Genomic DNA, 24,538 nt, shown 5'->3' with positions numbered 1-24,538 from the left:
AGAGAGAGAGAGAGAGAGAGAGAGAGAGAGAGAGAGAGAGAGAGAGAGAGAGAGTCACAGACCTGCAGTAACTTACATAACAGAGAAAACAGAGGTTGTAATTAAACAAGTGATAGTCATTATTTTCACATATTCTTTATTAAAGTCTTTCATAAAACTTTAAACAGTGGAGGAATGACTGTTGCCAAATGCTGATTCCAGGGAAGAACTCAGGAAGTGGAAGAAGGAAGAATTATAAAGCTTGGCCAATGAGAGGACAGTTAGCTGGTTTCCTTCTGTGCTATTGGGGGGTGCATTCACTGCTCTAAATAGCACACAAGTATAAGACAAACACGCACTGAGTGAAGCACAGGGCTACTGCCCTTAAGAAAGGCAAGTCTGCAAAATCCAGACCAGAAGGCTTGCTCTATTGGTTTGGATTTGCAAGTCCAGTCTTTCATTGGTTGTGAATGTCTACCTAGAACTTTATTCTTAGTTATGGCAAACTACCACCCAACAGGCAGCGGTGACAAATGGCCTGATGAACTCCATTTCCTATCAGTACAGTGAAGAGTGTATACTTTCACACTCAGATTTTAAAATAGATATATAATGATTACAGCAATCACATATAAATAGTAATGAAAACATCCAGCATCCGGCCACCAGTACCCCTGGCTTCTGTATCTTTTATGTGTTTTTGTTCTGCAAAGTGATTTGGGAGATTAGGTGGGTTTTGTTTAGGCAGGACAGCTGAGGAAAGCTGGTGAATAAGTGCTACTTGATTGCACAACAAAGGATACACAAGGAGCCTCAGCCACAACTCAACTCCACTTGCCCCAACACTTTGAGTTTCTCAATTAAGTTATTCTGTAGCAAGAGGACCAGTTAGGGAAAGGAGAAAGTGCTTACTGCACTGAGATGATTCAATGTATAGAAGTCACTGTAATCAGACCAACAGAACATTCTTTCTGAGAGCCTGAGAACTCCTATTTGGTAAAGTTTCTGGCACAGTGGGAATGTGCCCCTGTTACTGGTGTGCTGTAAAGGGTTCTGCAAATAAGAAAATGAAACTTCACATTAGTCATTAATTCAGTAATTGGTACTGAGATATTAAGAATCTGACAAAGACTTCAGTTGACCAAAAGTCTATATGGAAAATAAACTTTATCCTCTGGATATTAAGGGGGAAAGATCTGGTGCAGAGAAATATTAGTCCCAACAGCTCTCTCTGCTACATCCAAAAGCATGGATTGCAAGTATTAACATGAAAATCATCTTTGAAAATGAAAGTGTTGCAATTTTTCAAACATATACCACAGTTTATTTCAAAAGTCACTAAAAGGAAAATGAAAAAGCAAACGAAAGATTGAGAAGATATTTTCAATTCTTATAATAAAGGGTTAGCAATATAAAATATACTACAAATTAATGGAATAAAACAAGTCAAAAGAAAAATGTGCAAAGGGTATGACTAGACAGTGGACAGAAAAGGAAATCAAAACTGTCAATATGAAAAGATGCTCGATTTTACTAAGTAATCAGGTACACGAATAAAAATAACAGAAAAATATTTCCTGTCCATCAGATTGACAAAACTTTCAAAGTTTAATACTACCAGATATGGGTGAAGGTATAGAAGATGCAGAGACATGAAAACTCTGATGCTCTAGTGCAGGAATGTTAACTGGTACAGGTGCTTTAAAGAATAATTTGGCATTATTGAGTAACGTTGACATATTTGGCAACTCAGCTCCATGTCTAGGCAGTTCCTCTATAGATCACAATATATGTGTAGAAGACATGCAATTGGATCATTATAGCGTGGTTAGCACACGCCAAAAACAGAATGTCCATCAACAGAAGAACAGATAAACTAAAATGAAACACTGTGTAGCATTAGACCTACAGTAACAACACAGATAAATCTCAAAAATATATACTCTCATTTGCAAAAGGGTAGCAACAGTATAAAATCATTTTATATAAGGTTTTAATTATGTAAAACAATAGTTATATTGTTTATAGCTACATATATATATATATATGTGTGTGTGTGTGTGTGTGTGTGTGTGTGTGTGTAGTAATAGTACAAAAATGTGCATGGAAATGGTCTACACCAATTTCAGGGATAAGAATTTCAGGAATAGGACTTCAGTTAAATCCCTAATGTTCTCTTTTCTTCAAAAAAAAAATCTGAAGAGAATAAATATGACATTTGTTAATTCTGGATAATGAGTAAATGGTTATTCATTCTGTCTGATTCAGGACTTTACTATGTGTTTGAAAGTTTTCCATAATTAAAACTTTTTAAAGTATTTAAAAATACATGTGTATAACCCATAGTCCATTGGCACACGGAGCTGAAAATATCCAGAATTAGGTTCATTATCTTTACCCATCACAGCCCATGCCTGAAGCAGCTAGGCTAGGTAATTACCACTCAGGGTTGTGTAATGTCTATCAGTTAAATTGCTTTCAGGCATATTATCTCATTTAATACTCTTAGTAACCTTTGGATTAGGTATTATGACAGCCAGTTTTCTGATAGGAAAAGTCAACCTTTAGAGTTTTGGAGAATTTTCCAAGATCACCCAGGTAGTAAGTGATCCAGTGCTAGGGTCCAGTGCTGTCATTACTATACCACAGATGACCATTAAGAACCCTGAAAATCTATGATTCTAAAGACATGTACATTATCTTTAAGATTTGTGTTACTGACCTGACCCCATGGATGTGAGTTAGCAAATAAAATAAAATACTTAATCACTGAAATTTTTAAAGCCTCCAGTCAAATGCATTTCTTCCAACTATTTCTAAATATGCTGATCTCCTCTAAAAATAAATCATGATAAAACCTAGCATGTTACTAATGGGAAAAATGGAAACCTAGAATAACAGATAGACTTTGCCCTCCTTTTAAAAAATGAATTTTCAAAGTTAATAAAGTAGAAACCATAATCCTATTTCTTCACTTAAAATCTTTTCTTTGATGTGCTAATGGTAAACACATACGAATCTTAAGGGATCTAGTGATTAGAGAGGGCTCAGTCCCTAATTTGAGAATTTGACTATCATTAAATAAGTTTGGTCAAACACAAGTATCACCAATATAAGCAAATTTTAAGGAATACACAGCTCAGGGACTATTCAGGTTATTTCACCAACTAACTACAAAACTAACAACAAAATTACCAGTATCGCCTAAAAGGAGCCAGAACTTCACCCCAACACAGCAGTAACAAGGCACCCCTCCCACCCCAGGCTGCAAATAATGGCCAATGGCCTGGATGTCTACCTCCACCTCACAATAATGAGGGAGTGGCCCCTTTTCCCCTGCTGGAATGATGTCGGAGGAGGTCTGTTAAAACAGAAGATTTAAGTAAGATCCGAAGTCTCATAGCATAATACCCAAAATGTCCAGGATATAATCAAAATCACTTGTCATACCAAGAACAAGGAAAACCTCAACTTGAACAACAAAAGACAATCAACTGATGCCAACACCACGATAAAACGGATGCTGAAATTATCTGACAAGGATTTTAAAGCAGGCATCATAAAAATGTTTCAACAAGCAATTATGAACACACGTGAAAGAAATGAAAAAAATAGAAAGTCTCAGTAAAACAATAGCAGACAAACTATAATAGCTGAAATTAAAACTCACTAGGTGGGATGAAGATGACAGAGGAAAGAAACAGTGAACCCAAAGATGGGAACAATAGAAATTACCCAATCTGAACAATAAAGAGATTTTAAACAAAAAATCAGATTTTTAAAAAATGATCAGTATCAACAACCTGTAGGACTCTACAAAGGATCTATCATTCATGTCATCAAAGTCCTGGAAGGAGAAAGGAGAAAGAAGGTGGGCCTAAAAAGGTCCTTGAAGAAATTACGGCTGAAAACTTTGCAAATTTGGCAGAAGATATAAATCTACATATTCAAGAAGCTGAGTGAACCCCAGGATACATCCAAAGAAATCCATGACAAGATACATCATAATCAAACTCTGAAAACTAAAGACAAAGGGAAAGATTTTGAAAGTAGTGAGAGAGAACATCTTACCTAGAAGGGAGCAACACGTGGAATGACAGCAGGTTTCTCATTAGAAACCACAGAGGCAGAAGGAAGTAGCACAATATTTTCCAAATGGTGGAAGCAAAGGACTGTCAGCCCAGAATTCTATATCCAGCAAAAATATCCTTCAGGGAAAAAAGGGAAATCAAGACATTCTCAGATGAAGGAAAACTAAAAGGCTGCGGCCAGCAGACCTACCCTAAAAGAATGGCTGAAGGAAGCGCTCTAAACCAAAAATGATAAGAATGCTAAGTAACCACTTTATGTAAAAAATGAAATGACTATCACATTCCATGATAATGTATAAATACTATTTTATAAGTGACTAGATTACTCTGATTAACACACGATGAAAAACTCTTATTTTACAAAATAATTTAGAGATGGCAAATGTGGTGTTTGGGTTATTTCTACAAAAAGCTAGACATCATGAGCTCTTAATCAAATCTATATAATCTTCTATTTCTTATACCACTATCTATGCTGGAAAGTCAAATTCAACTTGTACCATTTCAGCTTACAAGTTTTTCAAACATGTAACTTGCTATGAGTGCTAATACTGTCTATTGATCCAGAAGTTCCACTACTGGGTATATGCCCAGAATTCAAAGCAAAGACTCATACAAATATTTGTATCCCCATTCTCAAAACAACATTATTTGCAACAGCCAAAAGGTAGAAACAACCCAAGTGTCCATGGACAGATGAAGAGGTAAACAAAATGTGGTCTATACATACAATGGAATATTACTGAGCCTTAAAATGGAAGGAAATTCTGGTGGGCCAGCCAAGAGGCTCAGTTGGTTAAGAGCTTGCTCAAGAGTGTGAGCTCTGAGCAACAGGGTCACCGGTTTGATTCCCAGCCTGAGCTGAGCTGCTGTTAAGCTGCCAACAGGTAGCAGGATGGCTCAGCTAAAAAAAAAAAAAAAAGGAAGGAACTTCTGATGCATGCTACATCATGGATGGACCTTGAGGACATGATTCCACTTCCATGAGGTACACAGAGTAGTCAAATTCGTAGAGACAGAAAGTAGAATGGTGGTTGCCAGGGACTAAGAGTTGGGGGAATGAAAACTTGTTGACTAATAGGTAGAGAGTTTCAGTTTTGCAAGATGAAAAGATTTCTGTGGATGGGTGATGGTGATGACAGCACAATATGAATATAGTTAATGCCATTCAACTGCATACTTAAAAATGGTTAAGATGGTCAATTTTAGGTTATGTATTTTTACCACAACATTTACCCTTTACTGAGTACTTACTATGTATCAGACGCCACACTAAGAGCTTTGCATATAATTCCTTATTTCTCCTCCCAAGAACCCTTAAGGAAGATAACATGATCCCTGTTTTACAAATGAGAAAACTGGGATTACGTAACCTGACCAAAGTTCAACAAGTTAAAAATGGAGTCAAAATTTTCAAACTGAGGTGGGTGAGGCTCTGGATCCCATTCCCTCTACCCCATGATCGTAATGGACTATTTGTTCCAAAGGCACTGAAATAAAGAACTCCTGAGTTTCTGAAAACAATTTGATCAAATTTTCAAGTAAGGGAAAATAACTTATAGAGGCAAGTGGGAAAAGAGATACAAACACCATTGACGTATGAGATGAAAAGCATGGCATCACTACAGAGGGACTAATCCTTCAAAACCTAAACTGTAACACCAAAACATTTCCCATAAAACCTCAAGATCCATACATTAGGGGTATTCTAATTACACAGCACCAAAAGATTCTCACCTATAAAACAGAAACTTAATTCTCATAACATTGTAGAATACAGAACACAAACAGGTAACATTTTTCCTTGTCCACACTTGCTTTTAGAGAAATAAAATGACCTTAGCACAACTAGGGACCAACCTAAGTCATGCCTTGCAGTTGGTGTTATTATTCACACTCTGTTGGGTTTCAGAATAAACTCCTAACTTCAGTATTCTCTGAACCTTTTCCTTCACTTTCCCAGCATTTCTATGCACTCGTGTCTCCTGGTTCCACCATGTTCTCTGGAACTCTTCCAATAACATCTCCGATGCCACCTGGACCCCACAGTCACATCCTGGAATGCTGTCCCTCCTCCCCCACCCTCGACCCTCTGACCTTCTTCCATTGCTGCTAGTCCAGCTCCAAGCCAGGATTCACCTCATGTCCACTCTCTCCAGGGCCACCACTTGCACCCAATGTTGACTTTGTACCTTCCTCTAGCAGACCAAGGCACAGGGCTTGGGCAAGAAAATGGGGGCTGAATTTCAGTGCCCACACCTCCTCAGTACACAACTGTACATAATGGTCCTCACCCTGCCCCTCCCTCTCCTGGTTCTCAAAACATCCCTGGAGAAAGACTTAGACAGATGCTGTTCAACATGAGCTGGCCTCATCAGCCCTTCATAATGCTTACCATACCCTTGATGCTGGCTGCTTCTGATATTTCAGCCTAACCCCACGATCCCACATTCACCCTCACACTTAGCAAAGTTATCGATAGGACTGAAGCCGGCTATTGAGCAGTACCCTCAGCTCTCCACAGTTTTCCCTCCCATCTCTTTCTCTTCCTCTCTCCCTCTCCCTATCTCTCTCTCTCTCAATCCCCTCAGCCTTCTTCCCATGTTTGTAAGAAAGACTTTAAACTTGCTAAGACAATCAGTTGGTCTGCTCCATGCTTAGGCCACACCACCAACGTAGGTACAGTTCTGGGATCCTTCGGGGAAACTGGGAGAGGGAGAATGCAGACACAGGAGGGCCAGGTGGGAGAGGTCGGGTGCTCAGGGTCATTGTGGACCAGTCAAGTCCTTATTTTATATCATCTCCAATGGCTACCTAGAAGGATTCTAACTTGGTCACAAAGAATGCGGACCTACCCTCCACCTCATCTAAACCCATACCAGCAGCACAGACTCAAGACAAAAGCACAGTGCTTTTCATGTCTCAACCATGAGAAGAAAATTCTCTTAATCAAGTAAGACCCAAGAAAAGAATAATCTGGTTTACAACTTGGTTTCTTCTTCCAAGGACTCCTTATTGGGTGGGCATTATGTACCAGTCCCTGTGCTAGGCACTGTTGCTAGAATTAAATGAGGTAACAGGTAAACTGTAAAGAGAAATACATTTATCAGTTATCCTTATCCTTCCCCCTATCTCCAATTAGACTATGAATGCTTTATGGGCAGAAATCACATCTTAGTATCCCCTATAGTACCTGGCACAGAGCAGGTCCTCTAGGAGTATTTGTTGAATGACTCCAGCAGTCCATACCTACAGCTGAAAAATCTCCATCCCATCAGCCACCAGCCCTGACACAGGCCTTGGCCACCACAACAGCTTCCAAGCTCATCTCTCTGGCTCATGGGACTTTTACCTCCTCTTCAGAATCTGAACCTATACCTCCTTTTTATATTAGAGAAAAACTGCATCAATAAGTAAGTTAAAGGTTCATTTATGGCTAGAGCCAATAGGTGTATTATGCAAATGAGTCTCTATGTTATTGAGCAAAGCTAAGGAAAAAAGACAAAACAAAACATAACATTAGAGATTACAGAAAGCGAACTGACTGGTCCATTTAAAATACACCTCCCCCAGCAAACTTACTTTCTAAGAACCATGCTGGCTTGCAGATGGAGGGTTGGCCTCTTCTTCTTCCTCTTTCTCACAGAAGGGTAGGGTACGGTAGGGTAGAGTCAGGAGGGGAGGGGAAGGGAAGGGAAAAAGGAAGGGAAGGGAAGGAAAGAAGGAAGGGAAGAGGAAAGGGAAGAAGGAAGGGAAGGGAAGGGAAGAGAGAAGGAAGCGAAGAAAATCCCTCATAAACAGGCCATTGATTTTTACATAGCAGCCTCATCTTTGAAGGTCCAATGATACTTACTTTGACATATGTAAAATTTAGAATGTGATCAGTGGTTTAATCTTCCCTGTTTAATTTCTTCCTCACACCATTTGAATTGCTTATTTTACACATCTGTCGGAAGACTTGAACAATTGAATTTTTTTGGCCAATAAGATGCAACAACCTAAATAATGGTAAAACAAAATCGTATAGCTATATAGGCTACAACTAATCTCCTGATTTTTTTGTAATGACGCTCTATAATATATATGTTGTGCAATAAAAGTTAACATATTTTAATCTACTGAAATGAATCTCATTATAATAGCGCTCTTTTCTATCTAGGCTTTTGTATATACACTTTAAATCTATTCCTTCCGCCATTCATGTATGTGGCTTCCTTCCCTGTTACCCAAAATAACTTCAGCAATAAAATATTAGCATACTTAAGTGGGGACTCAATAAACATTTGTTTAAATGAATAGATGAGTGAATAATTATAAAATGCTGAGAGGTTTGCATTAGTTTATAGAATTGTGTGCTTATACGTTCAGGTATGTACATCTAAATGAGACTTAATAATAGGCATCAAGTAGCAGTGAAACATTCATCCATTTCTGTCCTAATAATTCCACTTCAAAACATTATATAATTCAAACTACAATGAATATATGCTGAGGTAGGGTAGTTCATTTACAATCACAGGTATTTACACACTTCAAAATAAGATTTGAAATATTAATACTAATATGAAAATAATTAATAACCTAAATGTCAATGTGTTCGTAAAATAAAAGTTCTAAAAGTAAAGAAGAATGCATTATGTTAAGCCTAAATGCATGTGTCTAAAAATGTAATCAACTCAATTTCTTAAAATACCTTTAAAAAAAGGTTGTACAAAGGAGTGTCTGTTATACCCAGTTAACAAGCAGCATCTTAATATGGGACTTTTTTCATTTTAACATATGTAACAAGTAGCCCAGACAGAATATGTTGGTAAGAAATTTTATTGGGTATTACAGCTAATATTTATTATCAAATCTTAAGTTTAATACATACTACAAAATATAGCTTTACCACTATCGAAAAATTTAACATTTCTTAAAGTATGTTCTGACACCTTTGTTTTTTAATTGACTTATTTTTTATTATACTGTTAGAAAATAATTGGACATAAAACAGTCTGGATATAAAATAAGTTTGTCCTTACTGAGTTCGCTGCAAAGAAGTTAGGAAATGAGCTAGCAAATAATTTTTTTAACGTTAAGGGCAAATGGTCTTAAATAAACGAAAGAAGTTGTATATTTAGTAAACCTGTCTAAGAAGTAAATTAAAGTAAATAAAAATCGGTAACAAGACGGTCACTATTAAAATGTAACTCAAATTTAAACTGATTTACTGAACTTCCTTTTTGTTTCATATATTGTTGGTTTTCAGTATAGGCGTACATGATCCTGTGATCAGTTTATAAAGGAAGCCTGTCGCCATGCAAACATCTCCTTTTCCAGTGCCTATCAGCATGTCTTTTATGTCTTGGCGTCCATTTTAGGAGCATCAGCGAGGTGGTGTATAAAGAAGCTTATAAAACAAAGGTTGTCGTTTTGGCAACCCACATACCCATTAAGTGATTTCATTTTATGGAAGATCAAGATGGTGATTAGTAAAAAAGTTGAAGAAAATACTTCATCTTAACTATGCAAACACCTTTATTAGGTTTCATATATTTTTAAATAGCATTTGTATATTAAATGCCATTCTCAGAACTGCTGATATGTCATTATAATACTACAAAAACCATTTCAAACAATTGATTATTTAAGGCGCACAATAATAAAAAGCTACAAACAAAAAAAAATTGTGAGAGGATTAACAAATCCATGATTACATACTCAAAACAAAAACATCCTGGAGCAGTCTTTTATACTACCCAAAATTATTAGTACTTATGTGAATATATATGATTTTCCTGTATTCTTTTAGACTATAAAGTAAAAAGAAAATATGATAGTATAGGAAGTCAGAACCTACTACAACTCAAACTCTCTTCTTTAGAAATAGAATACTTACAATAAGGGTGGTCCACAAAAATACGTGCCTTGCAGTTAACCTCTCCTACAACAATGCTGATTTTTAAGAGCAGAACTATCATCATCCAACCATAACCGGGCCTCATAGGTAGTATTTATTGTTCAGAAATTAGATATAAAGTATATATGTGAGTAAAATACTGGGTAGTACTAAAAAGAAAATCGATGAACTTTCTAGATTTTCCTTCTACTTAAAACATTTTGAGAGAGCCAAGCTACAGTAATCATTTACTTATACAATCTGATCAACTAAAAATAAGGAAATTTTTCTCCATGTTATTTCAAGCACAACTCACTACTTCTTATCCAGAGGATTCAAATTTCTATTCTCTATCATTCCCAGCCAACATCATAAAAATTACCTTTTACCATTTCCTCCTCACAATGAGAATTCCCTAATCGCACACATCTTTTAGACATAGACACCTCCCCACCCACCTCCCCACCCACCTCCAAAAACTGGTTCAGAGCAAAGACACACACAAAAATAATGACCAAGCTCACATTTCTTGTTTGCCCTTCAAGCGAAGTCTGGTGTCTTCAGCTTGCCTTTCTGGTCTTCAGTGTTGTCACTCATTGCTGGGGGATGTAGTTTAGGACAGCATGAAGCAGCAGAAATAAAAGCTGTTGCTTTAAGAAAACGTTGTCTTAAACACAGATAAAACAACTTTTACTCTGACTTCCTGGCTAGGTTGCATACAATCTCAGAAAGGCTCCTTGAAAAGTGAATGTCTACAAATGGGAAAAAAAAAATCAAATAAAATCTAAAAACTTACGTTCTGAACACATTCCGAAGGATGTCTGATTTGATTTGAAAGCAGGTTTGTATTGTTGAACCAACTTTTATTTTGTAGAAAATTAACATCCTCTCTAAATAGAAATTTGCCTTGCCATCTTCTATATTAATCCTGTCTCTCGTGGTATAATCATACATGCAAAAAAATCAAGTACAGGATTTCCCAAATGCATGGACACTGTGGAAGCTTCGTTTTGAAAAAGGCTTTTATTTCCCTTAATACTGGTGACTAAACGTCATTATATGTACCAACACTTTCAAATAGCCCAAGAGACTTAAAAAGCCTTCTAAGTTTGAAAACCAAAAAGTTCTGAGTTTTTCTGTACCCCAGGACGGTTTTCTTTCCTGAAGCTCAAGCCGAGAAAGCAGACAAAAGAAGCTGATTTGACTGAGCTGTGCCAAGTCTTGCCTTTTTTTCTTTCCTCAGCTCTCCCTCTGCCTCTCTCTCTCTCTCTCTCTCTCCCTCTCTCTCTCTCTCTCTTTCTCTCTCTCACTCTTTTGCTCCCAGTATGGCAACCTTCCGAGCAGTCTTGGCGGAGGTCCAGCCTGTGCCAGTCTGTCTGAATTCTTGTCTCCAAAAGATGTCCTTTGCGGATCAATTAATACATTTGAAAACAGGAAACTGTGGTACGATACCGAAATCCTGGCACCAACAGCATCGACTTCTGCCAAATCACCTTACAGATTTCATGGTATCATACCTTTCATAATCATTACTAACATGTTCCCAGAGCAATAATGAAGTACTAGAAGCCATTCACTGTGCAGCAATAAGGAATCTGTTCCCTAGAAATGTCCATATGCGACATATGCACAACCTGCAGTTAATCAAAATTCTCCTGTGAGAAGAGATGTATGTAACTTTAATAAGCACCACCACATACTGTATTTCTTTTTATAAGACTAGCTGTCTCTTGCCCTGCTGCAAAGAATCATGGGAGAACAGAAAAGGAGGCACACAGATTAAAATTAAAACTCTCTGCCCAAATAAATCATGCTTTACCCTATGGGAAAAGAACATAGTTCTGAATGATCAGCAATTCATATTATTAAAGAAACTCTAATATAGACTGTACCTATCCAAAATTTTATTGGAGACGAAGGGGATAAAGAGTTTTTTCCAAAACATAAATATCAATTAAAAGGGAAACAAAACAGGGTGGATTTAGTAAAATTACATGTATTTTAATATTTTAAACCTCAAGTTTCATAGTCAACATAGTCAGTTGTTTGCTAAATTCATACTAGTACATCTAATAAGTATAAATAAACACTGTTAATTTTATTTGTAGCATGCACATCTTTTGAAGCAAAATAGCTGCTCTGTGCTCACACATCTATCTGTCCTTTGTGGATCAATTAATATTGGGTTGTCGGACAAGTCATGATGCATTTTTGCAACGAAAAACATAGAAAAAATACGTCATGGCTTTTCCAACAACCCAATACATTATAAAAACAGGAAACTGGGGTACATTACCCAAGTCCTAACACCGACATCATCAACTTCTACCAAATCATTTTCTGCCATTTCATTTAAGGATTCTTTTTACCTTTGATGCTTGAAAATACAGAATAGCCACATTATAATCACCATGGTTTCATAGAAAGAACCCAGAATGCTAGGTTCTAGTCCTTTGCTCTGTCTTTCTAATTTATGTAACCTCAAAATCTCGAATTGCTTAATCTATATAATCCTCAATTTGCTTATCTATCAAATATAAAAATCAGTGACTTCCTCCTCTGTGTTCCAAAAATACTGTTTATACTCAGTATATCTTCATTCCTATTGTATAGCAATTAGTTGATTATGTGTCCCCTACCATCCAAATGTGTCATCCTCACAGGCAGGATCACCTGTCACTTTTCTAAGAAAACTATGAAAGTTTTGCATAGAGCTTTTCATATGCAGGTGCTCAACAAATCTATTAGGTGAATGAATTATGTCAATGGATCACATAAATATCACTCTAAAGTTTCATAAAACTATGAAATATGATAATGAAAAACAAAACTATGTATTACTAAGTCATAAAGTTGATAGATCAGAGAAATGCTACAGAGATATAACGGTTGAATTAAAGCACTAACAAAAATGTTCCACACTATCCTTTCAAATAGGGATGGTGAAACACAGGCAGGATGACAGTGGGTTTACAATTTATAATGAAATTATTGGAAACTAAAGAAAAAGAGAATCTTGAAAGCAACAAAGACAAGTGACTCCTCACGTACAAGGGAGCCTAAATAAGATTAACAGCTGATTGCTCATTGGAAACCATGGAGGCCATAGGGCAGTGGATGACATATTCAAAGAAAAAAAATCCACCAAGAATTCTCTATCAGCAAAACTCTCCTTGAAAAATCAAGGAAACATTAAAACAGTCTCAGATAAACAAAAACAGAGTTTATTGCTAGCAGATCTGCTCTATAAGAAATAATAAAGAAACTTTTATTTTAGGCTGAAATAAAAGGTGATTAGACTGTAACTTGAATCCACATAAAGAAATGAAGAGCATAAGTAAAGGTAACTATAAAAGCAAATATTAAAGTCAGTATAAACATATTTTTTTTGTAATTCTTTTTCTCCTATATGATTTGAAAGATAACAGCATAAAGGAATAATCATAAATCTGTGTTGATGGACACACAATGTATGAAGATGTAATTTGTGACAGCAGGATAAAGGAGGGATGGAAAGTACTATATAGGAGCAAAGTTTTTGTATACTATTGAGATTAAGTTGATATTAATCTGTATTAGGTTGTTATAAATTAAGATGTTAACAGTAATCCCTAGAGCAACCACCAAAAAAAATAAGGAAATTAAAATGTTACCATAGAAAAATATTTTAAAACATTTATTTAACACAAAAGAAGGTAGTGGTGGAAGGAGCAAAAAAACAAAGGTACAAAGAAAACAGAAAAATGGGAGAAGTAAATCCAACTTCATCAGTATTTAAATTAAACTTAAAGGAACTAAAGACTCCAATTGAAATCCAGTTGGCAGAATGGATAAAAATAAATGATATAACTATATGCTGTTGACAAGGGACACACATTACAAGTATATTCAAAGATACAACAGGTTGAAAGTAAAAGGATGAAAAAATATATACCATGCAAACTGCAACCATAAGTGAGTGGAGTGGTTACACTAATATAAGACAAAATAGACTTTAAGACAACAATTGTTACTACAGATAAATAAGGACATTTTACAATGATAAAAGAGTCAATTCATCAAGAAGAAACAACTGTTATAAACATATATACACATAACAAAAGGGCCCCAAAATACATACAGCAAAAAATGAAATAACTGAAGGAAGAAATAGACAATTCTACAAATAGACAATTCTCCAATAATAGTTGAAGACCTCAATATTCCACCTTCAATAATGGATAGAACACTATATAGAAGATCAGCAAGGAAACACAAGATTTGAACAACACTACAAAATAACTAGATCTAACAGACATCTCTAACAACACAAAGCAATAATTATACATCTATGTTGATGGGCACACTCAACAATAGCAGAACAGACATTCTCAAGTGTTACACAGAACATTCTCCAGGACAGAGCATATGTTAGGCCATGAAACAAGCCTCAATAAATTTAAAAATATTGAAATCATAGAAAGTATTTCTCCAACCATGATGGCATAAAAGTAGAAATCAATATCAGCATAAAAAATTAGGAAAATCATAAATATCTGAAAATTAACACTCCTAAATAACCAATGAAGAAATAATGAAGACTAGAGTGGAAATAAATGAAATAGAGAATAGAAAACAATAAAGAAAATCAGACAAAGATATTGCAAGAAAACTACAGACCAATATCCCTTATGAATATAGATGCTAAAATTACAAACTAAATACTAGCAAATTGAATCTAGCTACATATAAAAAATGGATTATAAACCATGACCAAGTGGGACTTATCCCAGGAATGCAAGGTTGGTTCAACACAGAAAAAGCAATCAATGTACTATATCATATTAATAGAATAAAGGACAGAAACGACTTTATGATCTCAGTAGACACCGAAAAAGCATTTGACAAAACCCAACATCTTTTCATGATGAGAAACTTGGATCTGCATTAAAAAGAGCACTGAAGAAGGAGGAAGTGAAGGTAGAGTAAAAATTTTTATTGTTCTTATTTGAAATGATCTAACAGATAATGGTTTGTTCAAAATAATAGCAGCAATGTCCTCAAGTATATCCTTTCTGTATATATATGTGTATATGCATTTGTGAGTACATACACACTTACATATGCTTATATACTCATATAAGTGAAATGAATGATAGTAATGATACAAAAAATGGGAGGACAAATTAGGGTTATTTTGTTATTACAAGATACTCACACTACTTGTGAAGTAGTTAGTATAGTGTTATTTGAAAGTGGATTTTGATTAGTTGCAAATGTTTATTGCAAATTCTAGGGCAATCATTTTTTTTAAGTGTAAAAATAAAAGATGTCTAATGACACTGAGTAAGGAGAAAACATGGAATCATATAAAATGTTCAATTAAAACCAGCAAAAAGAAAAAGAGAAGACAAAAACAGGAACAAACAACAAGGGCAACGAATAGAAAACAGTAACAAATATGGTAGATATTTATACAACTATTTATCAACAATCATTCTCAACATCAATGCTCCAATCAAAAGGCAGAGATGTCAGAGTGGATCAAAACATAGTCTACACAAAATCTTGTACACAAATAATCATAGCAGTATTCTTCATAATAGCCCCAAAGTGAAAACAATCCAAATGTCCGTCAACTGTGTGTAAACAAAATGTGGTCTATCCATACAATGGACTATTTATGACTCAGCAACAAAAGGAATTAAGCACTATAACATGAGTGAACATTTGAAAAAATTATGGTAAGTGAAAGAAGTCAGACACAAAGACCCACATACCATATGATTTTATTTATAGGAAAGGTCCAGAATAGGCAAATCCATAGACACAGAAAGTAGACTAGTGGATGGCCGGGCTGGGCAGAGAGAAGAATGTGGAGTGACTAATGGGTACAGGGTTTCCTTGTGGAGTGATGAAAGTGTTCCGGAATTTGCAAATGATTGTTGATAAATATGGCTGCATACCCTAGTACATGTACTAAAAAATGCTGGGTTGTATACTACAAAATGGTGGATTTTATGGTATAAGAATTAGCAGCCCATCCGTCTAGTATTCTTGAGGATTGTAAATGATTATATCTCAAGGTAAACCCACAAAAGCTCTTTTAGCCTCTTACGTAGATGAAATACATACATTAGCTAAAACCCTGGCTGTGAATCTGCTTCAGGAATCCGCCCAACACATTCTAGTCCCTTAACGCTGTTTTCACTTCTTGCTTCTATCTCAGCCCACACCACCCTTCCTGGCCCCGGTGAAACACCGCTCCCTTCTGCCCACTCTCCTGGTTCTGGCTCATCAGATTGTTCCTGCTCTCCCGGACTGCCAGGCCCTCCTCGGAGCACCCCGTCAACTCTTCTCTCCCCAACCGCCAGGCCCTAATGAGTTCACAATTTTGATAGCCAGCTTTTCCTCCCATGGCTCACCTTGCTCTTCACATTCACCCTCATCCCAGCAGGCTGGCCAAGGCCTTCTCAGTGCTAACTCATGATCTGACTCAACCCTTAATCCCCACCTCTCCTCCACCTCCCTGGGGTTCCCTCTCCCTGCCACTCACGTATGCAGGTCACCACTGTTTCCACGCGGCATACTAATGAAGAGACCGTAAATTCACAATGGCAAATTCACCAACATGAGGCATTTTCCTTCCAGTGTGCACTGTTTATCTAATTTACTGCTAGCCTCAAAACCGTCTTTTGATTCAAGCTTTCACACAGGAAGTACAATTTTTAAAAAAACCTGATTCTTGGAAGTTTTATACAGCCTGAACGTTAGTGGGTGCAGATGGCAGCATGGTTAAGTCTTTCTACAGACTCAGCAAAAGTCTAGCGAGGGTAGCAGAAGAAGCAGAAGGTCAAATGCACAGACTTCCCCTAAACCTGTGGTTTTTCGAACTTTCTTCCAGGGAGCCCTGGAGCCCCACCCACCCCCCAGATGCTGCAGGGCCATCACAGAGGACAAAGAAAAGATGAGCAGTCCAAGATCTTTGGACATCACTTCTGCATTAACCCAACCCCTCCCTTTCCCTCCCCTCCCCTCCCCTCCCCTCCTCTTTTCTCTCTCTCTCTCTCTCTCTCTCTCTCTCTCTCTCTCTCTCTCTCTCCTGTCTCTTCTCTCTTTCTTTCCTCTTTCTCCTCTCTCCATTGTCCACCATTACAAATTTAGTCATTATCTATATTCACTGATTTCTGAGGTCAGTATTTATTGAGCACCGCTTATGCACAAAAAATAGGGTGAGAAGCTACAATGAACACAAAAATGAAATAAGCAAATGGTAACCATGTATTAATAATAACCATGATGATAAGCACTGTCACATTCATTAATTCATTCACTCCTCACCCAACCTTTGGAGAAAGACAGGTTATTTTATTTTATGGGTAAGGAAACTGACATCAGCAGAAGTTATGTGACTCGTCCAGATCAGACACACACCTAGAGTACAGAAAATGGAAGCAATTATTTCATGAATTCAGGAAGACGGAATGAACACAGGCGGCATCATACATCCCACCGCCTATTTAACAGTCCCTCAGAATGGATAACAGCTGCTTCAAATTCACCTTGGCCAACCCAGAACTTTTTATTTTTCTCAAAAAAGTTCATTCTCCTTTCAGCCTCCATTAAATGGGAGCACCAAACACTTAGTTACTCAATCTAAAAATCCAAGAGCCATCCTTGATTCACACCGCATCACCCACTAGAAAGGAAAAAAACGGCAGATAATACCAAGCACTGGTGAGGATGCTGCAAACTGGAACCCTCCTATGTTGCTGTTGGGAATGTGACATGGCAAACAGTTCAGTAGTTTCTTTAAAAGTTCAACTTATACTTACCATAGGAACCAGCAATTTCCACCCCTAAGTCTACCCATGAGAAAACATATGTTCACACAGACTTGCACATGAACATTCATCAAAGAATGATTCCCAATAGCCCCAAACTGGAAACAACCCCAAGGCCCACTGCATGGTGAATGGATAAACACAGCGTGGTCCGCCTGTTGCTACTATGCAATAAAGAGGCACGAAGTGCTAATACATGCAACAACGTGGATGCAGCACAGGAACACTGTGCTAAGTGAAAGGAGCCACACAGAAAACACTACAAAGTATATGATTCCATGTCTATGCAACACCTTTAAAACTACAGAGACAGAAAGCAGATCAATTACGGCCTGGGTTCGGGTAGGAGATGGGATTGACTATCAATGGACAGGAGGGAACTTTGGGGGTGGTGAAAGTGTTTTAAACTGGACTGTATTGGTTTCACAACTATATATGTTTATTAAAAATCATCAAATGGTATGCTCAGAACAGGTGGACTTTGTGGTATGTAAACGATACCTTAACACAGACACACAAAAATTAAAGCATTTAGCAATGTTTACTGCATCCAAGACACTGTATGAGGCCCTAAAGGGGATGACGAAGACAATGTCCCCACCCTAAGGGAGCATCCAGTCCTTTTCTTCCAGTTGCAGGAACAGGACACGTACATGGAAATAATAGATATCATATATCTATTATCATATCATGTATCACATCATAAAAAATGACTGCCAAATAAATGGAACAGGTGTTGAACGTCATAAGGCCTGGAGGAAGGAGCGAGGACTGGCACAAGGTGCTCAAGGGGGCCTTACAGAGGACGGTAGCTTTAAATAAGGCCTTGCGGGCCAGCCGAGTGGCTCAGTTGGTTAAGAGCTTGCTCAAGAGTTTGAGCTCTGAGCAACAGCGGTTCGAGTCCAGCCCGAGCTGAGCAGCCGCTGAGCTACCAACAGGTAGCAGGATGGCTCAGCTGAAAAAAATAAAATAAATAAATAAATAAATAAATAAATAAGGCCTTGAAGGATGAATGAAACTCAGAAAAGTGGAACCTGGAGAATATTTTTGAGAAAAAAATCCAAAGGCAGGAATGCTCAAGAAATGTGAGCGTTCAGTGGAACAGCCTGGCTAAAAGAGAGGCTCACAAGGAGAGAAGAAGGGGTCCCAGGTCAGTTGAGGACCAACCACGAAGGCACCAAGCGTGTGCTTTCTCATGGAGTTTCCTCAAACCTCAGGCATGTGAGTACCAAGCTCATGACTTTTGCCATATTTGAAACTCTAGCATGATTTGTTTATGATTCACTTAATGTTCTTATAAACTCACTTATTTTTTTTTTTTAGCTGAGCCATCCTGCCACCTGTTGGCAGCTGTTGGCAGCTTAGCTTAGGCCGGGAATCGAACCGGCGACCCTGTTGCTCAGAGCTCACACTCTTGAGTGAGCTCTTAACCAACTGAGCCACTCGGCCGGCCCAGAACTCACTTCTTTTTAAAAAATTTAACCTAGATTAATTTTTAAAGGAAACTTTATAATACAGCTATTGGGTTGTCGGAAAAGTCATGACGCATTTTTTGCAATGAAAAACATGGAAAAAAAATACATCATGACTCTTCTAACATCCCAATATAAAATAAAACCAGCATCATTTGCCAGAAATAGAAAACAGTGTGAAAATGGTGTCATTCAATTGTCAAAGCCTGTAGCTGTCTCTAAGCTTGAGGCCTATCTCTATTAAAAAACAGAGATTAACAAGTGCTAAAGAAGGGTTAAAAACATTCTAGTACCAAACTGACACTTTCACCTTGGTATAATGAGAAGAGTAGAAAGATAGTCAAAACAAAAAACAACAAAAGTTTTCTCATTGTGGTCCATGTTATTTAATGCCATTTCTTGATCCATCTAATATCATCGCCTTGTGTTATGAGTCCCACATTTTGGGAAATGTTGGCCTACAGTAAATCCTAAAAAGAGGGGAGTGATAAGTAGAACAATAACTAATATTTATTTAGGACTTACTATATGCCTGATACTGTTCTAAACATTTCCCATTTTATTTCATTTAATCCTGATAATAATAATCCTTACCTCATAAGGGTATTAGCAACCCATTTTTCAGGCTAGGAAACTGGGGCGTAGAGAGTTTAACTAACTTGCCCAAGGGCATACAGGTAATGAATGGCAGAGCCGGAGCGGAACCCAGGCAGTCTGTCTCCAGCCTGTGCACCTAACCACTACAACTGAGCTGATTGTCCTGTGAAATGATATTTCAGTAAGACTTATCTGGCTGTGATTTGTTTGCTGAACTAAATGAAAGGAGCAGCCAGAAGACTACTGCAGTGATCCAGACATCAGATCCGCAGGCCAGCTGGGCCTGGAAGATTAACTGCCATTCGCTGTGGGCAGCAGAGGGCAACAAAGGGCTGTGGAGTAAGAGCTGGGCCCTTGCCCAGACTTCCAGTCAGCTGGCTTCCAGTAGAGCAGGGGAGCCTGAAGGAATTCAAGGCTCATGTGGGAGATGCAAAGCCTAAGCCAGAAAGGGCTGGGAACAACACCGTCCTTAGGGGGCCGGGAGACATAGATCCCGGCAGTCAGGAGGAGCCTGGAGAGAAGCCAGAGGTGCTGAAGGAGCTAATACACCAGGCCCTGCCCCGTAATTCCTAAATGGCCACCCAAGGTCCCCTTAGAATCTGAGACTGCCCGATTCTTTCATGTTTCACATCCAAAACTTAATATTGAGATCATGACATCTTTATTTATTTGTAAACGGGTTTCAAGTCTTTTAAAGAGTATAAAATTTGGCTATACCTTGGCCTAAACCGCCTCTTTTAAATTCAAAATATTCACGTAGGACTAGTATCTAATTCTCATTGAAAGTGCTTTAAATTAAAATTAAGAAATACACTTAAATGCCATTTCCAACCTTCCAACAGGTATGAACTATATTGAACAGAGATACCACTTAATGCAGAGACATCAAATTGTTTTATTACCTTCAATCTTCCAAAATCATTGTTTGAAAAATATAGGATAGCAGATAAAGCTGTCAGAATAAGAAAAAAAAATAAAACCTCCTCAAAGAAAATTCCCTATGCATACTTTTAAAAAAAAGACTCAAAAAAATTCAAAACAAAAATAACTGATCTGGACTACCCAATTTGATGCTTAACTGAGGCTCCCTTAAATAAGTAGAAAAATTAGACATTGTAGGTCTGCGATTTACTCTCGGAAAATGTGATTTCTTATGTCCCAGGAGAAAAGCATTAAGAGCATCAATAGATTTCTCTGGATATCAAATAATTATCCATTATTGTGAGTAAATTATATTTAGATCAAAATCAGATGAATTAAATTTCCCTTAAAATACCCAAGAGATTTTAAAAATACAAGAAAATGTGTCACATATCCCAAAATAATGTTTTATCCTAAGACCTCCATGGAAATGTCTCCCCATTCACACAATTAGCCAGAAAACAAAACTAACCTGAGTTTTACATGTATTAAGTTCAAAATAACTTACTAAAATTAGATTGTCATTTGCTAATACTAAAATGAAATTTATAATCTTTGGTGTCCTGTAAGAATCCCTGGAAATAGGCCTTTATATTTTTGTTTTTAATATAAAAAAAATGTATCTGAATTAGTGATAAGTCGGATACAAGCCCGAATTTTTATTTAAATGCCACATACACAACAAAGAATGTAAATGCCATGAGGCATTTCCAAATTCTTGAGAAAGTCACCCTCTCGTTCATGGCCACAAGGTTCACGGCTTAATTATTCTCATCTATGTTAGTTTCGTCTTCCTGACTCAACTATTAATCATCCATTAGTGTCACACTGAGCACATCTATTTGTTCCATAAATATTTACTGAATACCTACTATGTTCAAGGGTAGATGCTCAAGAGATAAGATAATGAAGCAGAAACAGTCCTTGCCTTCAAAGACGTTACTGTCTCATGGGGGGTTGGGGGGTGGGGGTAAAATGTATACATGTGACAAGACTAAGGGGGTTCACAAATACCCTTTAGTGGAAAGAAGAGCCCTTGGAACCCAACCACTCATTACCATCCCCTTTCCCCATTCTCTCTCCTACTTCGTCTGGCATCTAGTTCAAGCTCCAGTATTACACAATTTATTCCTAGGTGGATGGAGGTAGGAAACGTCCACCATCTCTGACAAAGTAACTTGCAATGGTTTTTGAAATAGAAGGTGGAGCCTTTAGAGCACGGATATTAGCTAGATAGAACCCACGCCAAAAAGAAGTGCTAGATCTGTTCTGTGTGAGAAAAGAAGAAAAGTTAAATTTTCTTAGAAGGAGGCAGGAAGGAGGGAGGAGAAGGGTGGGAGGTGATTGCAACCTCAAAGGTGCAGGGCTTTGTTTGCTGCATGTGTGGAAGGGCCAGGGAGAAACCATGAATGGAGGGCTGGCCGAAAGGAGCTTGGGAGCAGGGGTATCTGAGGGAGGATTTTCAACTTTTTCATTGCCACGTGCAGTCAGACCCTCCTCCATCACTCCTGCCCCAATCTTCAGTAAAGTCTAGGACATTCTCACCTGTATTCATTATGGCAAAAATTAATAAATAATAAGGGGTCAATTCAGTGTGGAAAGAGATAGTATCTGGGGGTGTAAAAACCTAGAGGCAGAGGTAATCAAGAGAACACAGGTGTCCCATTTTCTCTCTCTCTCAACCCCGGCTCCCTCCCACCCACCCACCCCCACCCCAGAATTTAGAGAAATCTTCAGGGTGGCTATGGACTTCCATGGTTTGGAACCGGGCTTTCAGCCAAGAGCAAGAGGCCTCAAATGGCAAGTGGGTTATATAGTCAGCTACTCCAGGTTCAGACCACCCTAAGGGGTGCCGGCAGCATCAAAGAGGGACCCATGTCTGCAAGGCCTCATCCAGACTGGCCCATGCTTTGCACCAGTTCTCACATAATGCCTCCGGATTAACCCCTTCCTGATGGTGATCCGGGATTGCCCTCAGACCGGATCCCCTGTGCAGCCCCAGCCAGGTCTGCTACAGCCTGCTGTGCTGACCTGGTGTCTGCCCCTGTCCCACCCCAGCACCACTTCTGCTTCAGCCTGCATTGTGACATCTTGCCCAAGCATTGCCCCAGCACCCAACCTCAACCTGACTCTGCATTCCATTCACTACTTCTCTTTCTAGACTGACAGCTGGTAGGACTATGGCTTGCTGCATGGCCGCTGTGGCAGACCTGACACCCAAGGTTTAAGGGAGAACAGTCTTTGGAAGGGAAAGTTGTAGAGAATTTCACCATCAGGAGACGGAGAGGCAGGCTGAACCAACACTCTGCACACAACATGGCCCTGTGCAGTGACGTGGAAAGAACTTTTGCTCATTGAGGACACTACGGGGCAGTTCTACCTCTAAACAGCCTGTGGGTTTGCTTCAATTGTGCTTTCAAATATTCAGATGCGGGAGAAAGGTTGGTCTGTAAGAAACTTCAAGAAGAAAATCAATTAAAAAAAAAATCTGTAAGAAGCCAGCCCGTCAAAATGAAATAATCATGAGGAAGGATAAAGTTACTTCAGAGGCAGGGAGATTCATGGTTGCCAAAGTCACTTCCTCCAGGTTGTGAAAGACACTATCAGGAAAAGTCATAAACTGTATTTGCAACCATACTGCATGCCTCCATTTTTTTCCCCTCTTTCTCAAGGTGACAACCCACAAGACCAAAAAAAAAAAAAACAGCAAGTGCAACCATGCAAGAAAACCATGCTGGGCTTAGAGCTAGAGTTAATAAGTTCTGAGAAAGGAGATTAATTCTGAAGAGAATAGAGGAAGCGTTAAGCATAGTATTAAAAAAAAGCACTTAAAATCATTGCATGAATGGGAAAAGAACCTCCAAGAACTTTACTTTCAAGCACTTTTTATAAGTAAGTGAATGAGCAGCCAGAGAGAGTAAGTAAATTGTACACAGTTGCACAGCAAATTAGCACAAAGCGCAGAACTCACGAGGCTACCCATAGTGGTCATTCCATGGAGCTATAGTGGCTGCTCACCTTGGTTTGGAGAGCAGAACAACACTGGCCATAGGAGAAATGCTTTAAGTGGCTCATGAGAGTTGCTGTATAGGCCATGAACCCTGTGATTACTAACTTCTGAAATGCCACATATGGAAGACTAGTGAAAGTTTTCCTTGAAGTAGAGGGGGAAAAAAGGCCAAGCGTTTATGATACAACACTTGATAATATAGTTGGGCTTAACAACAAAGCTGTTAGTATACCAGGAATTTGCATATCTATAAATGTTATCTGTTCTGGTGAGGAATGCTATAGTTAGCAATGCTACTTTAATAGAGGGCTTTGTTTGTCTAGGAAAAAACCTAAGAACTGCATCATATTGCTGAGCCACGTTCTACCATCACACGAAATGTGTACCTGTCACATGCCTGGAGGAAAACCCTCAAAGTCTATGGGTAAGGCCGTGAAGAAGCAAACCTACAGCCTCCAGGGCACTGATGCAGGGTGGGCTTCCCAGTGATGCAGGCGAGCAGGAGTCCCCACCAGTGGCAGGAGTCCTATTTATCAGAGCCTTTTAAATGTGGCTCTTGTGAAACGCTAACTAGAGGCCACTGGCTTGAAATTGCCATTTCTCATTTGTTTCCCATTGAAGTCAAACCCAGAGTTAAGGGGTTATAATTTGGTTATAATTGACAGAAATTCAACTTGAACTGGGACAGAGATAGAGAGAGCTAGAGATAGAAGAGGGGGAGCGGGAGGGGGAAGAGGGGGAAGGGAAGGGTTGGGGTGCTGGGT

The 24,538-nt window shown here is 38.3% G+C and overlaps 1 protein-coding gene across 5 annotated transcripts in view; it reads right to left on the bottom strand.

Annotated features, from left to right (window-relative positions):
- Positions 1-24,538, bottom strand: part of MSRA (methionine sulfoxide reductase A) — a 375,212-nt gene that overhangs the window by 325,283 nt on the left and 25,391 nt on the right. Inside the window, exons 1-2 of one of the 5 annotated variants that reach the window (XM_019636166.1) lie at positions 10,748-11,232; positions 10,476-10,550 (exon numbers count right to left, since the gene is read on the bottom strand). The exons of 2 other annotated variants lie outside the window; for them this stretch is intronic. Coding sequence is in view for 1 of the 3 variants with exons in the window: in XM_019636165.1 (XP_019491710.1) it covers positions 10,748-10,760 (13 nt within the window). In the remaining 2 variants the exon portion in view is untranslated. Of the gene's footprint in view, positions 1-10,475; positions 10,695-10,747; positions 11,233-24,538 lie in introns of those variants that run through there. 2 more of the 5 variants (XM_019636165.1, XM_019636167.1) reach the window with 2 other exon arrangements.

Source organism: Hipposideros armiger, unplaced genomic scaffold, assembly GCF_001890085.2.
Source record: "Hipposideros armiger isolate ML-2016 unplaced genomic scaffold, ASM189008v1 scaffold_27, whole genome shotgun sequence".
Classification (NCBI taxonomy): Eukaryota; Metazoa; Chordata; class Mammalia; order Chiroptera; family Hipposideridae; genus Hipposideros; species Hipposideros armiger.
This window is presented reverse-complemented; position numbering and strand designations above follow the sequence as displayed.